This window comes from Hesperophylax consimilis, chromosome 17 (genome assembly GCF_061612785.1).
Source record: "Hesperophylax consimilis isolate HC1 chromosome 17, BYU_Hcon_1.0, whole genome shotgun sequence".
Classification (NCBI taxonomy): Eukaryota; Metazoa; Arthropoda; class Insecta; order Trichoptera; family Limnephilidae; genus Hesperophylax; species Hesperophylax consimilis.
In genome coordinates this window covers 14,218,443-14,238,412 of record NC_142852.1, presented here as the reverse complement: position 1 = coordinate 14,238,412, position 19,970 = coordinate 14,218,443, and the positions used below count along the sequence as shown (strand labels likewise).

General features: G+C 32.5%; 1 protein-coding gene across 5 annotated transcripts; it reads left to right on the top strand.

The window, feature by feature from the left end:
• The first annotated feature begins 584 nt into the window (after positions 1–584).
• LOC149416053 (serine protease snk-like) lies at positions 585–15,340 on the top strand. 5 transcript variants are annotated; one of them, XM_089641542.1, is made up of 8 exons: positions 585–642; positions 5,316–5,393; positions 6,249–6,371; positions 7,016–7,081; positions 7,198–7,289; positions 7,736–7,848; positions 8,477–8,626; positions 14,692–15,340. In XM_089641542.1, the coding sequence occupies exons 2-8, from the start codon at positions 5,321–5,323 to the stop codon at positions 14,840–14,842; spliced, it is 768 nt and encodes a 255-aa protein (XP_089497668.1). In that variant the 5' UTR covers positions 585–642; positions 5,316–5,320; the 3' UTR covers positions 14,843–15,340. The 5 variants fall into 5 exon arrangements, with proteins under 5 accessions (XP_089497668.1, XP_089497667.1, XP_089497671.1 ...); XM_089641541.1 differs by lacking the exon at positions 585–642 and having other exon boundaries at positions 5,169–5,393; XM_089641545.1 differs by lacking the exon at positions 585–642 and having other exon boundaries at positions 5,169–5,393; positions 13,818–14,834.
• Positions 15,341–19,970: the final 4,630 nt, after the last annotated feature.

The window sequence follows — 19,970 nt, the reverse complement described above, 5'->3', positions numbered from 1 at the left end:
TTTTTTTACGTTGGCTAAACACAGGAGGCCCTGAAGAAAAAAATCCCACAGGGCCTCTGTCATCTTTTGGGATGCTGCGCGGAGGGCCCTTTTAAAGAAAGGAAGGAGAGGAAGGTCTGTGAAGGAAAAAGGAATAAGTGGGTGGGAAGGAATCTGAGGGTCAATTTGTCCAGGAGTGACGGATATTTGAATCCATCCCTCGATGGGTCGAGAGAGAGTCTGGAGTCTGGTCGGCTGGAGAGGTCAAAAGATCTCCCTCATATGTACAGAACCACTTGGGGTTACCTTTGGCAGGGTGTTGGTTATCCAATAAATGGTTCCCAAATTATTGGTGGTACCCAAATTAAACCAAATAGCTGGGTCTAAGCTACGACGTATTATAAAAGACATTAACAAACCGATGGTTTTCTAATTTGACCTCAAATAAAAAAAAGTTTTTCCACCAAATCGAGTCCAACAGTAGATCCACCAATTCCCGCTTGGAATACGAGTTTCTGGACGCCGTGTTAACAATATTATATTTGTGAGCGAGCTGATATTTTAAGAATAGCAGTGTATTGACTTAATCCAGTAACAGTTTATAAGCCGACCAAGTCAGGAGTTTGTGGAATTTTTCCTCAATCTTGTTTCAACTACATTTTGGTAAATATTACAAAATGTGTATTAATTTTGTACATAAATCATTACATTTTGACGGCCTCCTTGGTCGAGGGGTAAGGCTCTCGACTAACAATCCGGAGGTCGCGAGTTAAAATCTCTGCGTGCGCAAGTAAATTTTATTTGATAATTTGTGTTATTTTACAATTTATTAATTTAAAATAATATATTATTATTTTACAAGCAATAATTATTCGCCTGAAACACTCATCCACATTGAAAAATCTCCTGATAAAAGATACATGACGCAAACGGGACTCGAACCCGTATCCCTTCGATGGGACACGTGTTTCAGGCGAATAATTATTGCTTGTAAAATAATTGTTACCCTTTGTGCTATGCATAAAAATCTTGTCTTAAAAACATTAGTTTACCAAAAAAATAATAATTAATATATTATTGTAAATTTGCGAATCAGAAGAAGGAGATACTCTCAGTATCGCCATGAAACGTTGCTTGAAATGGCTTTAACCGTGTTTGGTGACCATATTATAATAGCCATGTAAAAACTCCAAGGGCGCTGTTTAAGGTGTTAGTTGTTATCAGTGCCTTGGCTCCTTGGCGCCCTGGCAAGTCGGCGCCCGGAGCAAACTGCTCCAATTGCGCCTGCACAGAGCCAGCCCTGATTGCGACCTTTACCTAAAAACACAATTCATAATTAGAATTTCAGTACTGCTGCGCCAGTCATGGTACGTCATGTACAGTGAAGTCACACGGTTTTCGGCTGGCTGCAAATATCAACATTTCGACAGCTTATATCTTCGTTACGGTATTTTCCATGCTACATTAATATGAACACATTTTGGGGATTTTTAAAAATATACGAAAAATCTAGCAATATTCCCCAAAAATCATCTCATTACTATGTATAATAACCTCCAAATAATTCATAATGTTATTCCAAGAAATACTAATATCTAAACAAATATCTTAAAGTTTCTCTGTATATTTCAGCAAATTTCAAGCACAATTTTGCACAAAACCGGTCCATAATCAATACAAAAGTTTCGTAATAAAAAACCGGGCGTTTATGTTGTCATGATTCTGCAAATGAATTTTCAATTCAATTCTAATGACGCACGAGAATATTCATAAATATTCATAAGTTTAAAAAATACAAAATCATACCTTTAAATAATTTAACCTTTCCAATGAGGAAAATATACGCAAAATAATTGAGGAAATAAAATGATTTTTTAATCCATAATAATAATTTATTACTTGATTATTTACATTTTTTAAAGTACCAACTTTAATAGTGGTAAGGATCTCTCGATTACAAATCCGGAGGTTTCTGGTTCAAATCAATTAATTTATAAAAATAACATTGAAGTGTATTTACGGCAAGTTTCAGGGTGAAATGTAATCTCAAAAATTACACCATTTAGAATTGAACCGTTGATTGAAATGGCTTTAGCCGTGGTTGGTGACAATAACTGAAAAGCCATCTTCACCTAACAACATACTCCAACAGGGGATGTCATAGACACACTGGCTCCAGACGGTGGGATTTTAAACATATTCACATCTCTAAACGAACAGTACAAATTATGAAGACACACATTCATTGGTTTGTTTCCCAGAATCAAAACTTTAAATCCAATTATATCAGAATCAGTTTAATGCAGATATATCAATATGTACACTACTTTCAAGGAATAATCCAATAGTCCCCATAAAAACCTCGACTTCCCTTGAGCAACGGCAATTCTCGTACTTAATACCAAAATCATTTAATTTTATTCCCAATGCTTGGAAAACGAAAAGTACAAATGTTTTGGGCAAAATGATCAACGACTGGCTCCTTGATTTAGGGGGGGTCAGAAGTGAAGAAATGTTGATCAATAGATAATCTCATTACAAAAAATATATATACATAATTGCAAAAACACTCATACATAACTCGTTAAAGTCCATACAATACAAAAACGAACACAATTGTCTATTCTTTATTTATTATTTATTTATTTATTTGGTACATTATTTTGTTACAATTTATGTCTTCCAGTAATGTAATGTAGGCCTCACTGGGTGGCTTGCCCGTGCTGAGGCCTTCATTTTATAATATGAAAATCTAATCTACATATTACATTTAAAGAGAAGATAGTAATTTTGAAAAGAAAATAATAAATTTAAAACTAAAAATAAAAATAAAAATACAGAATAGTACATTTAAAATTAAAAAATAATACAATGAAAATAATCTTGTGTGTTTGTGAGTGATGTGTGTTTATGTTGGTTTTGTGTGTTACGTGTAGGTTTTATTTTTATTTTATGCTATGACATTTTGGTAATATTGTCTTTTTTGTTGTTTAATCCATTTTGTAATTTTGTGTGTGAATTTATTTTTACTATCCTCAATTTTAATTTCAATTTTTAGACTGTTGAAAGCTTTTATAGCATGGTATTGGTAGTGTCTTTGTCCAAAGGTTGAATTTACTGTTGGAGTTTTAATGTTTTCTTTGTACGCTTGTCTAACTGGTCTGTTAGTGTTATTTTGTGTATGTTGAAATTTATTTTTATTAATTTATTTTTATCAATCTATGCTTTTGATTATTTTCTAACCACCCAACTAGATTATAAACTTATAACTCTACCCTTTCCATTGCTCTACCTTACAACTACAGCGGTGATCTGTCTTTTTATTATTACCATCTGGCTTTTAATTACTTTACATAAAGTGCTCCATTTGGTTTTATTTTACATAAAGTGCTCCAAGGGAAAATATCTTAGTAGGATTAAAAAATTAAGCAAAGAAATGGAAAAAATACATTTGGGTATCAACCATTGTCTTATGTCGCTTTTTATTCACTTCCTTAAGATAAATATTCAATTTTGTTTTTAATCATTTGCTGCATCCTTCTCGAGTCGCAACTTTTTGAGTTTCTTTGCCGGCTCCTAAAGCTGGGGACACGTCATTCATGTTAATTATTATATTTTGTTATCACGCTTGAAGAATGTTTTGATTCTCAATTTTCGCAAGCGATTTAAATAACCAAACATACAACTATTGTTAAACAAAAGCATTCGATACTCATTTTGTATTTTAAGATATTATTTTTTCATTTCGATTATTCTTATAAGTACAAAATTTTATATTTAATTAACACTTCTAACAAGAATTCAGTATTAACACTTTTTCCTTCTGTGAAATAATATTTTTTATAATTAAACAATTTAATATGAAATTATGATTTGAACTAAAGTTGTCAGTTTGACTGGCCTAAAACAGGATCCATTCCTAGTTGGCTAGTCAAAGTTTCCGCATGGTTTATTGTATAATTTTATGTAAAATATATTATTATTATTATTACTAAATACTAAATACCGACACAAAATCTAAACCATCTAAAAGCCTAGTGTATCACTTAAGACTAGTGTATCACTTGAGACCATTGTATCACTTGAGACTAGTGAATCACTTGTGTATCTTGCCTCTCTTTGTGCCACTCTAGCGATAAGGTTTTTACAAAATAAATGCCTTGAGCGATGGAGATTTCGGTTTTGTATTCCGCAGCGCTCATTCCAATAATCGTAACTCGGAATATAAATAAGGAAACATATAAATTGCTTACTGTGGTTTAAAGCCAATGAATCTATTAATATTTCATCGTATATCCCACATTTACAGGTTTAATAATTGAGCTTTTTGAGGAAATTAAAAATAATATAACATTTGGACAACCATCGCTAAAGGCCAAGAGCGGTGAGATTTACATATGAATAGCCATCAGCAGACTGGTTATTTAACCCTTTCACTCCCGCATTATTGTTTTCACACATATAAAATATGTAATGCTTGATAATACCTCAGAAAATTATTTGAAAATTTTTGGCATTTAATTTTTTTTTTTTTAATTTTTCTATGTTGATTTGGATTAACACTGGGCGTCAGAGGGTATTTTTTAAATAGTAACGTAAAATATACATAACACAAAAGTAATAAAAATAACTGTTTCATGTAAAAAATGCACATTGACAATGTAGTGATAATCTCTAAGGTACAAGCAAATAACATTTTAACTAAAATTCATTCATAAATAAAGAAATAATCTAAGATAATAAATTCACCATAATAGTCGAAAACATGTCCGTCACTACCAGTGTTAATTTGAATGAACATTGAAATTCATTTACAATATTCTGGGAAATGACTGTGAACAGTGAATCAAACTGGTTATTATTATAGAACACATCTTAAGGCGTTAAAATATTTGTAATTCGAGTAGAAAATATTGATATCTCACCTTAAATTAAGTAATCAATGACGGTAGAAATTCGATGAAACTCACAATCAGCAGATGTCAAAATATTAATCGTTGTTGTGGCGGAAATAAGGATTTCAACCGAGCGAAAAAAATAGACGCCACAGAAAAGACTACAAACTATAAGAAAACTACAGATCGCTACAGTTACGGTAAAAAAATTCACAAAGTTTGTGTTAATTTGAATTAACACTGGGACTGAAAGGGTTAACATAATATTATTTCGGATATTTTGTAGTATTGTGTATCCTTTGACTGAGAAGGTTATTTTATTTTTTGTAAGGACCTATTTGTGCATTAATTGACTTTTATTAACTGGATTGCTCTAACTTAAGAGAGATTATCTGTAAGAAAGCAGTAAAACATATAAATACAATACAATTTCGATAACAGGTGCAATGCAGCTTTGCAGGTTGAAATATGTTTGGATATTAATGCCATTAGTTGTGACGCTGGTGCATTCTGCGAGAGGTAAGTCAATTATTATTATTTTTATCGAAGAAAGCAAACACTTTGTGGCTTGACATTATATAAATTTTACATTGTTTTAAAGCACTTTATTTGAGTTATATATGTCGACCGGTTTCAGTTACACTCAAACTTCTTCAGGTCAATGGAAATATTAACTCAAGAGTGTGTAAGAGTGCAACTGCAACCATTCGACCTATACATATAACTGAACAAAGTGATTTAATATTTTGAAATCATTATTTTAGCTGTATTTCCGGGTTTTCTCTTATTAAATAAAACTCCGGCTCAACAAACACTTTGAACTTGTATGTGATAGATTGACAATGGGCTTTGATATGTTTATTAACAGGCGGTTGGAATAAAAACATGTTTCACCCATTTTCATTATTAAAACTGTTAAACGTTGATGTTGAATGGTAACGATCCTTGGCTATGAATACGGAGGTCGCGGTGAACTATACTATCAGTATCACCCTGGAGAAAGACCAACAGTCAGAATTATTGAAACTTTTGATTGAAATGGCTTTAGCCGTATTTGATAATCAAATATGAATAGCCAGGTAGGTGCTTCCCAATCTTCCTCTTTCGATCTCCTTTCCCTCCCCACTACATTCAGCCACAAAACATATCTTAATAATTAGGGGACCTATAGACTTGGCTCCAGACGGTTGGGAGCAGTTGAGACTCTTGTGCGGTAATCACATAAAAATATAATTAAAAAAGTTAAATAAATAACTCCAGAGGCTGTGCGAGAAAAGGTAAGGGATGCCTGGAGGCGCCTTATCAAGGCGATAGATCCCCCAACCCGAATAGGAAAAGGGCAATGACTTAATGTATATTTTATTAATATTTCAGTGGGTGATAATTGCACCATAAAACGTGGGAGAGTGTCCGGAACATGCAAAGTGATCAACAACTGTCCCTCGGTCCAACGAAACATTGAAAATGGAATCGCCCCAACCAATTGTGGATTTAGTGGTAAGTTTTATGATTCTTGTAAATATGTCTTATAAAGGTATATTTGCCGATGTTTGTTTGTAACAATGAAGACATGTATCTTTGTTTCATTAATACGCATTGTCTGGGCACTGGAATGATATACACACTCAAATTAAAGTCATTATAATGTAGTTTTTTTGACAGTAACAATGTGGAATACTTTATGCTACAACAAGAAGTGAATGGTAGAAAAAGTCAGGGACTCCCGAGGAACACACAAGACAAATATTATTTGTAGTAAGATCAGTCGTTTGTGATGAACAAATAAAGGGGTGCAAGGAGAAATTATGACGCGGAAGTGAACGATAGAAGGAGTCGGGGACGCTAGTGGAAGACATGTCACGATCTAGTGAATCAAATACTTATTCGAGGCAAAATGGGGCGTGTGTTAAATTATTATGTCAAAACAATGCGTGAAGAAAAGATGTCAAATTGTTCGTTTTGTTTTATGAAATCGCTACTAAAATGCATTATTTTCTTAAATACTTATTTCAAATTATTATCTCACTAATGTACAGTGGTTTTTTTATTAATCTATAATCGATAAAAAATCTATAGAGTTGATTTTATTGTCTATACAAACTGGATGCAAATGACTATATATTTTATATTTTTATTTCTAGACAGGACGGCTATCGTTTGCTGCCCACAACCAAAAAATCAACAGATATCACGAATCAGCGAATCAAGTAAGTTAACTAACTAACTATAGTAACTATATAAGTGATTACAGTTAGTAAGCTGGTTTACATCTCTCGGAACAAACTCTGCGTATGGAGTAGGCTTACTCATGTTTTAATTTCAGAGTGCAACGAATACGCAAGTCATTCCAAGACGTGTCAAGAAAGTCTTATAGTGGGGGGAAAAGGAGCTAAACCAGGCGAGTTCCCGTACATGGTGAGTATTCGAACAATATTGGTATAAATATAAGTAGTATTGTTAAAAACTTCTACGAAAATTTTTAGGATTAAACTGTTGGAATGAATGACAGACCAAATATTCAACATAATTGTATACGCATCAAATATATGTACTAGTGAGCCCAAGCAAACGTTGTCCTGCCACAGACCACCTTCTATGTAGGGAAGGTAAAATTTGTGGTTGTATGTATTTTTGGATGAGAAAAAGAAGAAAAAATTTAAAACAAATTTAGATTTCGACAATAGCGCCACTTGTCGGGTCCAAAACTATCCTGTATTTCAAGCTGAAACCAACCATATACAATGCAATCGTTTGGGCGGTTTCGGAGATTACGAACACAGTGACACGTGATGTTCCTCATTCAAAATTAAGATTTGTTTGAAATTATAATTCATTATAAATTAATGAAATATTTTTCTAAGGTGGCACTAGGATGGACTTCGGGCAATGAAGTGGACTATTCGTGCGGAGGAACACTGGTCAGTGACTCGTACGTTCTATCAGCAGCCCATTGCCTAACAGACAGGAGAAAAGGGTGAGCAGTTTTAATACGTTCCTGAGGTGGCATTAGGATGGAGTTGAGGCGCTAAGGCGGACTATGCGTGCGAAGGAACGCTGGTCAGTGACTCGTAATTTTCTATCAGCAGCCTAATAGAATATATTTCTAATGCTTAATTTTTTGGATGCAAGGTCTACAGTTCTCTGAACTAACAATTTTTTTCAAGAAATTTATTAACAAAAAAACATAAACATAATTGTTGCACCGGTTTACATAGTATTAATTTGTTTAATACGTAGTTGAGTTGCCTAAAAGATGTCTTTCAATTTACTGAAACCTCTAACAACCACAGACGAACCTCAGTGTACGAAAAGGCGTCCCTGTTGACAAAAACTTCTCAGATAGTCGAATATCACACTCACGCACTGCCAGTGAACTATCCATATTTGTAAAACCCGCAAACCATCATCTCGTGCATCCATCACAGTAAATCTGTGGCATTTCCCACCCCTTCCTTTAATCCTGTGTTATTAATGTTATTGTTTTAACCGCACCCGCAAAATTAACGGAAATTATTCAACCAGCGCCATAATCCAATAGTAAAATTCCGTTTTTATTAACTATAATATATGAATTATATAGATATGTATGTTATGTATTACAGCCGCCCAGACCATGTGACAGTTGGTGCCTATAATATAATGGATGACGATGGTGATAAGGTCCTCATTGAGAGGTTCATCATCCACCCTAAGTACAATCCCAGCAAGAAAACCAACGATATCACCCTCATACAACTCAGGGATTCTGTCAGGTATATATCATCTTCATCCACCAGGTACCTCCAACCACTCACCTTAATACACATTGGCAGGGAGTTCATTGGCCAATGCGGTCTTTATCCATACCTCGTGATATTCTGAACAAATTTCTATTCCTGCCTTCGATCCTGTCCTATAATTAAATATTTCGAACCGAAAATTATTTTAATTTTTAAAATTGGAACTGATTTGTCGAGAATTCTTTAATAATTATTAATAAGGGTAATAACACTGTTATATAATGTTTTATCTTAGATGAAAATACGATTTATTAAATCACGGGATATTATAGTTGTAGGATTTGTGAAGCTAATTACAAAAAATTAATTGCCACATAATCATTATATAAACATAAATTTATTTAAAAGTTTTAAAATTTAGCGTGTTTATTAAGCAATGTTTTTCCAAAATAAAACTCCCTGGGACTTTTCAAGAGTGTTGGTGACAAAAACCGTACATACGATATGGGTATCAAATTACGCGTCTCAACCTACACAACCCAAACGGCTCGGTGAAAAAATGATCAGTAAGCTCCTTGGCACATTTTTTTTGAAAATATCTATTTTTTTCTAAACAAACATATATTTTAATACATTTGTGGTCACACATTATTCATTTCTTTTTTTTAAATTTTGTAGTCATACACTTTTCGTCTCATCTACATTCAAACATCAGATCGCTTAGCACATTTATCCATTAGTTGCCTGCAACGGGAAAAAAGCTAGTAGTATATTAAATCTGTTTTTTTTTTTCGACAGAAAAATTCTGATTTTTTTTATTTTTTTTTTTTACTTTATTTCTTTTCATTTCTTTACACATATTAATAGATAGTATATAATAACACAATATATAATACAAAATAGTTATACACAAGAAATGAAAATGATTCCTAAAAAAAAATTCCTAACCCTAGATTCATAACCTTATCTAAGAGGAACATTATTCATAAACATTCATCTCACAGACGACTAAATTTAAGTGACGAGTTTTGGGGTACTTGTAAATTAAATTAATAAATTAAGTATGGCACTCTTTAATATGTTTAATTAGGTAACAAAAAAATAATAAACGAGTTAAAATTAAATTTCATCGATACATTCCACACACATGAGGCCGCGATGGTCCATGCCAAAGATATTAGAAGAACGAGATATGCTATGTTGGCCGCCGGACCGTAGCCGGAGTACTACCTAATTAGGGTACTTTGAACGGTATCGGGACGTGTACGCACAGAAATCTGTTCTATGTATTAGTGCGGATACCTTAGCGTAAGCGAAGGTGTGCAGTAGTATTGGTGAACAAAACCGGCGACACTCGGCAAAACAATTCCACTCAGTACGAACTGCGCATAGCACATCTCGTTCTTCTTAAATCTTTGGTCCATGCACATATACTTTTTGCATTGCTTGCATTGGAACCTTGTCATATGCCGTTTTTTATAATCACAATAACCACAAACCTTTTTTGAGTACCACTTGGACAAGGTGTAGCAATGGTAGGCATTTCATGTAAAACTTCGGCGATTTTCCTTTTTAGGCATCTCTTCAAAGTTGACATTTCGTGTCTTTTACGTAACCATGTCGTTATCACTGTCGGAATCTGTCGGGACCATTTCATCTAATTCCACATGATCTTCGACAACACTGATTTCTACATCCTTTTGCTGACTGGTAAAATCATCATCACCAGAATCAGATAAACGATTCAAATAGTCATCAATTTGCCGATCATCCATTCTAAAATAAAATAAAAAGTATTGATGTAAAATACACATAATAATACATTTTGAACGATAAAATAAGATGTAACTATAAATAATAACTCATATAGAATAACATCATATACTTACTTTTACTCTGTATAACCAGAAATCATCAAAAACAATGTTTTCAAAATAACTTGCAGTCTTGACAATAGTTACACTATTCATAAACATTCGTCTCTCAGACGTTCAAAGGTCTAAAACTTGTCCACAAGACTTCACTGCGAGGCAAGCGCACCCGTGTTGCTAATGAACAAGCGATCTAGGAAGGTATTTGAGAGTTCATCATTCTATCTCTTTCACTCGAGGCACTTGAAACAAATTTACGTTTTGCGCGGTCTGTGGGACGAATGGTTATGAATCTAGGTTTAAGAATACATATATTAGTTTTCTAATATTTTTTACCACTTGACATTTTTGGTGTATCCATTTCAGATTTTTATTTTTAAATATTCCTAGATATTTGATTGTGTTTGTTGTTTGTCATATTGAGCAGTTTGTGATAAAATAGTTTTTATGGTGTGTTTTGGAATTGTCATATATGATAAAGTCAAAATTTTCAGGGCTTAAGCTTTTGAATGTATTGAAAATGGAATGAAAAATGTTAAATCGCTATTTAGTGATAAGTAAATTAATGTAGAATAGTTTTTATGTCTTCTGTGGCTTTTAGCGATACTTTTACCCAAGTATTTTATTTTATTATTAGTACTGTATCGTCAGCATATGAAGTAAATTGTCCATGCAATGGTTGGAAGAAAATATCGTTAACGTATATGGTAAAAATAATTGGTCCAAGCACCGTACCTTGCGGGATTCCAAAGTCTGTTATTTCTTTATCACTATTAACCTGATAAATTTTTACGACTTGTGGGCGATTTTTTAAATAGTTGATTTAATCGCTTTTATACATATATTTTCCAATTTTCTCAGTAGAATTTCGTGGGATATGATATCAAAAACTTTTCTGAGATCAATAAAAATACCTGTACATTTTTCGCCCTTATCTAATGATTCGTAAATGTTTTAAGTTACATCAGTGATAGCTTTTTGTGTGCTGAGTGATTTTATAAAACCAAATTGGTTTTTGTGTATTTTATTGTTTTCAAGGAAATTGACCAACTGTTTTTCACGATTTTTTCAAATATCTTTCCTTTGTTTGAGATTAGACAGATAGGGCGATAATTAGTTATTTGCTGTGGATCTCCAGCTTTATAAATAGGTGAAATTATTGTGTTCTTGTAGTTTGTTGGAAAAATTCCTTGTTTAGGATGAATGTTAGCATCTTTGATTTTGTTTTCATGTTCAATGTACTTTATGTTTTGGTTTTTTATAGTATTTTCCATGGCCAAATTAACTGTTTTCCGTATTTGTTTATTAATATTGTCTGCAGATAGTATTTTATTTTTGAAACAGTCCTCTTTAATTTTTTAATACAGGTTGCAATTTTATTTTGAATTTTTTTGTAATAATTGTTTGCTTTTTCATCTAGGGGATTTTTTAATGTTGCTTTATACAGTTTTTCTTTGTTTCTGATAGATATTATAAGTCGTCGTGTTATCCAAGGTTTTAAACATCTATGTTTTGATTTTATTTGAACTGTAGTTTCAATGGTCGAATTTTTTATGTGCTGTGATAATATATTTTCAAAGTTGTTTGAACAGGTTTCGGTCTCATCACTATCTAACACACTGTTCCACTTTTTAGTTTTAGGCTAAAATAGTCATATTTACGGTGAATTTTTTGGTTATTGGGTTATGTTTTTTGTTTAGTTCTGTTACCATAAAAAATAATGGTGTTCAGTTATATCGGTTTTCCAAATAATTGACTTCACTTTGTGCAGATCTTTGCTATTTATATTAGTCCAAATATGGTCTAAGCAATGTGACCTTTCATTTCTCTTGTATTTTTGTTTATGCATGATATGAAGTTATGTTCAGTCTTAAAAATGTATGTATGCATTCTTGTTACTATTTATGACGTTTTCATTAATATTAAGATTAAAATCTCTTAGAATAAAGCATAGCTTATTTTTTTAAATTTTAACAGTATGTGTTTGAAATCATTAATGAACGAAATAATGGCTTTCTGTAAACAACAATCAAATGGGACTTTGCTTTGTTGAGTTTGAATTGTATTTCGATACAGTTTACTAAATGTAAAGGATGTTTAGTTATTTAGTTTACAAAATTGGGTAAGAATATTACGAGTCCAGTGTTTTTATTGATGTGTATTTTGGTTGAAATATAATTGGTATCTGGTAAGTAAATAGAGGGTGACTCGGTGCTTCGGATAAAACTATGACGTCTGGTTTTAAATATAGTATTTAAAACTATATGGAGTTGCATTTCAGTGCTACAACAGTGTGGTCGTACACAGTTTTCGTAGCGTGAACTGCCGCGAGTATTGAGTATTGTTCTACATTTACTACCTCGCAAAGTACCTCGCCCGGACGGGCGAGTGTCTGAGAAAGAACACGGATGACATTCTTGAAGATATTAAGAGCGGTATCGCAAAGATCACCTCTGTTAAAGATTAAAAAATGAAACTGATTTTGGAAAACAACCTAAAGAAACTAGAAGAACAAATTATAAAAAAAATTGTATCCTACAAAAAAAATTATTAGTCTACAAGAGTAAATTATAACAAACAATGAACACTTTAATGAGAAATTAGAGAGTTTCATGGTAAAAAATATAAAAACATATGCGCAAGCCACAACAACAATTAACAAAATCGAGAAACAAATTCCACAAAAGCACGCTATCATAATATCAACGACTAAAAACTTCAAGGCTGAAGAAATGAGAAAAAGAATCGAAAAAACATAGATGTAACCAAAATGAAAGTTAGTGTACCTGAATTTAAAAAAAATTCTTATCAAAAAATCATAATCTAATGTGCAAAAAAGGAAGACGTATAAAAGTTGGCCACAAAAATAAATGAAACATTCGGCGAAAACATAAACGCTGAAGAAACAAAGAAGAGAAAATCAATAATGATCGTAAAAAGATTAAAATCGAATTTGTCAGAAGATAAAATTGTCTTAGACATAACTCAGCAAAATGAGGGGCTACGAAATATCCAAAAAGACGATTTCAAACTCATAAAAGAAATCTCTAAAACTCAAAAAATTCGACCAACAAAAGACGTCCTAACAAGACATGTCAAACTACTTACTACAAACGTCAGGAACCATCAGAAAAATACTTGTTAACATTGGAAAAATCAACATAAAATACCAAAGAGTCCCGATTGAAGATCTTCACCCCCTTTCGCAGTGTTATCATTGCCTGAAGTATGGAAACACAGCATTGATGCCTGAACAGAACGCAACCTCATACCTGCCCCCATTGTGCAAAAGACCACATCCTAGCAAAATGCACAGAAATAAACAATATACCAATCTGTTACAACTGTTTCAGGAATAATAGAAAATTCAAAGCATATATATCGGACGACCACCGTGCTGATAGCATCAACTGCACATAGATACAAAAAATGGTTTAAATCGCCTAACAGAAAAAAAGAATAGGAATAAAATTGCACACCTACTTATTAGCGATAAAAAAACACAAAGGCTCTCAACAAGACCGTTTTCCAACAGTGAAACAAACAAAGATGATTCACGGCTACTTATGAATTTCAATATAATTATTTCTTCGATATGGATAACTTTGTGGTAAATACTATAGATATAACCATATCAATGGACAAAAGAATATATACATCGGTGAACGAAACAAACAACATTTTAGCGATAAATTCCGAAGTTAGCCTAACCATATTTTATATGAATGTAAGGAGCATCGAACGGCATTTATACGAACTCCTGGTAACAATAAAATCACTTAACAGACTAGATATATGTAACAGACTGCATAATATTAACAGACACGCATTCATCGAGCGATATAACCGAGGAAAAAATCCAGATACACGTAAGATGCTCCCCGTATACCTAAACGAGGCAATAATATATACATGTTCAAACGTGAAATACTTAGAGCACATTATTAATCAAGACCTATCGGACGATGGCGATATCGAAGAAGACAAAGGAGAAGCCTAAGCATACTGTCTAATATGATTGCCTGCAGATTCTGCAAATGCAGCAATACCGTTAAAAATACTGTTCAACGCATTCTGTACTGGCCTGTATACGTGTGAGACATGTCACTACCGAATTTGCTTGAACAAACGACTCCGAATTCAATATAATGACGCCTGTAACATCATATTTGGATACCGAAGATACAGCAGCGCATCGACAATGTTCACAAAATTATTACTTAATAGATTTGCCGTCCTGATGAGACACCGGGTAACTGGAGCCAGGATGCGGCTAGTGGCCTCCGCCAACACGTTGGTGACTGCAGCCTACCAGCACCAAACGCCACTATTGAATGAGCGCTGGGCTCAAGCTCACTCAAGACCACGCCCTGCATAGTTGTTAATTACTTTGTTGTTAATTTATTCTTCGTCATATATTTCTTCAATTTCACATACCTACTGTACAAAAAATATTTACATATATATATGGAAAGTGTGGGATTAAACTAACCTCCCCACATCCTGGAATATTTTTTTTTATTATTATTATAATTTATAATATTTCGGGTTTCACATACTATGCAACAAATACCCAAATCAATAAAAACAGCGGAATCGCAATATTTATTTAAAATAAATATGTTGTGACTTTTGACAGAGAAATCCACATGCACATTGCACAATGTAAACATTTTAAATATGGAAATCAGTTTCCAAAAGTACACCTTTAGCATATTCGCTATATATAGAACCAATGCCTCAATATTACCAACCAAAGTGGATAAACTAAAACACATTCTTCCTGCGAACAGAAATAATAAAACCATCATTGTCGGAGATATTCACCTCAATATCGCAAATGATTACTCATCCTATGACAAAGATAATTATTGAAATAGAGAATTTAATAATATATCGTGTATTAATTCATTTACGAGAATTATCCCAGGTCGACGACCTTCATGCATAGATCATGTGCTTACAAATATTCAAGATTTAAAAAATATAGTATCTGCAGTCATACAAACGACAATCATCAGATCATTTCGGGTGCATTTTTACGTACAATTACAAACAAAAATGCTAACCAATACCAACCCTAACTCCGGAGAATGACAACGGCCGATGCAAAACGCTCAACATAAATGCCCTAGTACATAATCTAGATAAAGAGAAATGGCACGACATCTTCAATTGTAATGATACAAATAAATGATTCGAACTATTTGAAAAAAACCTATCAACGCACGTAAGTACTGCACATATTCATTGTTTCCAGAAAAAAATCATCAAAATTTAAACCGTTGAAGCCATGGATAACTTTTGGATTAATTGTATCAATCAGACACAAAGAAGCACTATACAAAAAATTTATCCGACAACCTACAAATGAAATACTAAAGAACCTAAAAGCATACAAAAACAAACTTACTTATTTAATAAAAAACACACAAGAAAACTATTTTCGACTAAAATTAGAAGAAACGGAGAACGATTCAAAAAAGTCTGGCATGTTTTGAATGAAATCATAGTCAAGAAAAAACATAAAAAAGTGAAATACATAGCATCGCACATAACAATATCAAAATACGATGCAAAGAAAATCCTTTAGATGCCGCTAACATATTCATCAAATTCTTTCCAAATGTAGGCAAAAACCTTGCAAATCAAATTAAAAAGTACCGTCCAATGACGAACAGAACCTTTACATTAATATCTCAAACAAAATTAACATGTTTCACCTTACTTCAGCCTGAAGATCATCACCAGGTTTCGATGGAATTACTGTCGAAACACTAAAATCTATCAAAAAACATATCTCGAAACCCTTAACACATTTAATCAACATAAGTCTCCAAAGCAGAATATTCCCAACTATATATATAAACAAACCATCATCACTCCAATTCATAAATCTGGCAACCCAGAAGAAGTGACAAATTATCGTCCAATATCACTGATCTCAAACATTGCGAAAATCTTTGTAAAAATTATCAAAAAAAGATTTACTGAATTTATTGACAAAAATGACGTAATTCACGGCAACCAATATGGATTTATGAAAAATAGTAGAACCCAAGATGCAATTGCCAAATTATCGAAAATAATTCAGGACACATTAGACAAATCTTTGAAATGTTCATAGATCAAAAAGCTTTCGATAGTATTTCTCATGATAAATTTATTAAAAAATTGAATTGTGTTGGGATAAACGATAAAGCTCTAAAATGGATAAAATGTTATTTTTTTGAACGATACTAGGTAGTCAAGATAAACAACTCACTTTGTCTACCGCTAAAAAGTAATTTCGGGATACCGCAAGGCACAGTCCTCGTCCCCTACTATTTATAATTCATGTCAACGATATTTTCAAACTACCACTTAACGCAAACATAATATCATATGCCGACGACACAGCTATTATAGTGAATGGGATCGACTGGAATGTAGTAAACGAACAAGCAAATAATAGCATGAACACATTGAAACAATGGTTTGACACAAATCTTCTGTCATTGAACACTAACAAGACATACTATATACATTTCTCAATTAACAAACTACAAACACTCCCTAACACTAAAATAATTATTCACAATAACAAATGTAATAAAAACTCATGTATCCAAGGCTGTTCAATATTGAACTCAGTATCAGAAATTAAATATCTCGGAGTGATAATAGAACAAAATATGAAGTGAAAAGACATATCTGTGAATTGGTTGGGCGTATCAGAAAGTGTGTATATATAATCATAAAATTAAGAAATATTTAAGAAGAAGTAACCTAAAAAGAGTATACTACGCACTAATCCAGTCGTTTATTCAATACGGAATAATTGGATAGGGGGGGGTCATACAATAAGATTCTAACCCCGATCAAAGTGGTCCAGAAGCTAATCCTTAAAGCAATCCCCAAGAAACATCAAAATTCTAAAATGTAATACCAAACAAATGCAAAACAACTATTTAGGAATAAAGTATTTCAACAACCTTCCGATTGAAATGAAGAAATGAATGGATATTAACATACTTAAACTGAAACTGAAGTTACACTTTAAGAAATAAACTGAATAATTGCTTGTTTTTCCCTTTATTCATATTTATTATCAGTCTATACTCTTCTCCACTGTATTAAGTTGTTGTCTCTTTATATATTGTTCCTATTATATATATACTTACCTATAGCATAATGGTATTCTATTTTTCTTATAATTAGTGTTACTCTCTTACCAAGCACAATAACCAGTTTCTTCATTGGTGAGATTGTAAACATCAATATATTTTGTAACCATATGTATTCATATAAAATCCTGTACCCACTTATATATATTAAATAAAATAAATAAAAATAAAAAGTTGACTTACTACAGTTTAGTTGCGGGAATGTAAAGTATGTTAGTTGCAGAGATGTGCTTTATTTCAAATAAATCCATTTCAAATGGAAATGCAAAATGCAAAATGGGTATTTTCCATTTTGCATTTTAAATGCTTTTCTCAATGCATTTTCATTTTAAATGCTTTTTGCAACATTCTTCCTACTATCTCTACTCATCTTTTTTTCATAAGCCCCAAATATCAGTCGGTCCTCAACCTCGCTATGAGAGATAATTTCCATTTGTCAAGTTGCTCCCTGGTAGGAACCCTGGCAATTGAGTAAAACCATTACAAAAAATACTGATTCAAATACTGAACATGGGGCCATGACGCTGTTATATTAAATGTTAGATATAGTTTCTATGTTTTTACGTTGGCAACATTAGTCCCGCGCAAATTATTTGTGGTTTCATAATCTGTAGTCATGGTGTTTTTGGATTTACCATGATGTATAATGTTTGTTCTACATTGCTGTCCATTATTAAATGACAAAATTATTTGCATTTATTCGCAAATTATTTGTGGTTTCATAATCTGTAGTCGTGGTGTTTTTGGATTTACCATAATGTTTGTTCTACATTGATGTCCATTATTAAATGACAAAATTGTTTAAAAATTCTATAATTATTTTAATTGTTTGACCTGAGAAACCATTTTGCATTTTCAATGCATTTTGAAAATAGGTATTTTGCATTTTGCATTTGAATTGCTTTTCTAAAAACCATTTTGCATTTTGCATTTTCAAATGGAAAAGTTTTGACCCATTTCCATTTTGCATTTCAAATGGTTTTGGGTACCCATTTTGCACATCTCTGGTTAGTTGTATGACGTTATCGCATGGAAATGATTTAAGTTCATTACTATTTTTATGTTTACGGTATAACTTTTATTATTGTAATCAAGCACCGATCTTGGGTAATCTCTGCTTATCTGAAATTGAAATCTATGATAGGTAACTACTATTTTATTGATATTTATGCAAGACCGCTTAAGAATATTGAGAGTATTATTTATCGTTTTATTAAATCTTTTATGGATTTGTAAATTTATAAACAGATGCGAGTTAAAAATATTATGATTACGTACCCAGAATGCTGTTATATTAAACCAACTACTTATTCATTATTATAATTTAGGTACTTGAAAAGTACAAATTGTATGCATAATTATCTGAGTAAGACAAAGCATACTCATATGTAAAGCATTAAAATGAATCATCAACATAAAAAGTTTTTTTTTCAACTTTGAGGATGTAAAAAAAAAATCGCAAGTTGCCCCACAATACAAAGTATGTCAAAAAATACAAATAAATAGTAGTATATCTGTGTGTAAGAATATAATGGCCAACCTTTTGATTCCAGAGAAAGCCTCATTTTTAATATCAGTGCCATACAATTTTTTCATAAAAAAATGATAACTCCTTCATTTGTACACGCAATTGGTTCATACGAAATTTTAAAGCATAGTAATGATCAGCAGAATCCATTTCTAGCCAATAAAATACCCTTGAAAATTCAAGTCTCTATGTCTATGAAAGGCGATTTTCAGCCCACTTTGTGTCGCCATGTACCACTCGTTCGAGAACAAATCGCGAGTAGGTAGGATTGCGGCTTTGCTGTCATTATAGATAGGTAGATGAGGCGTACATTTGCCGTCTTACTGGTAGGTTCCAATGTGAGGCGCGTTGCATTTATTGCATTTCTAGAACCAACTAGAAGCTGCCGCTACAAATCTAAACGAAACATGAAACAGAACGAGACACAGAAAGATAACGGTCTCAACTAGGAATCGAACCCAGGATCTCTGTCTTACCGGAACAACGCCTTTGACCACTCATTCATTTTATATTTTATATTCAGTATCAACAATATTATATAATTTAGAGATCAAGGGTTCAATTCCCAGTTGAGACCATTACCTTTTGTTATCTTTCTGTGTATTGTTCTGTTTCATGTTTATTTTAGATTTATAGGTATTATCTTCTTCTTAAATGATATATTACATATTAAAAGAAAAGTTATCCAGTTAAAATGTTATATTTTCACTGTTTTTATTTATGTATCCTGTATCTTCTTAACTCCTGTACTTACATTATTTTTTTTATTTGTCTTTTTAATTTATGACAAAGATGTAATTTACCAGGTTAGT

Coding starts and splice junctions, on each gene's coding strand:
- LOC149416053 (XM_089641542.1), top strand. CDS start 5,321: ATGCAGCTTTGCAGGTTGAAATATGTTTGGATATTAATGCCATTAGTT. Junction 5,394..6,248: donor GCTGGTGCATTCTGCGAGAG/GTAAGTCAATTA, acceptor TTAATATTTCAG/TGGGTGATAATTGCACCATA. Junction 6,372..7,015: donor AACCAATTGTGGATTTAGTG/GTAAGTTTTATG, acceptor TTTTATTTCTAG/ACAGGACGGCTATCGTTTGC.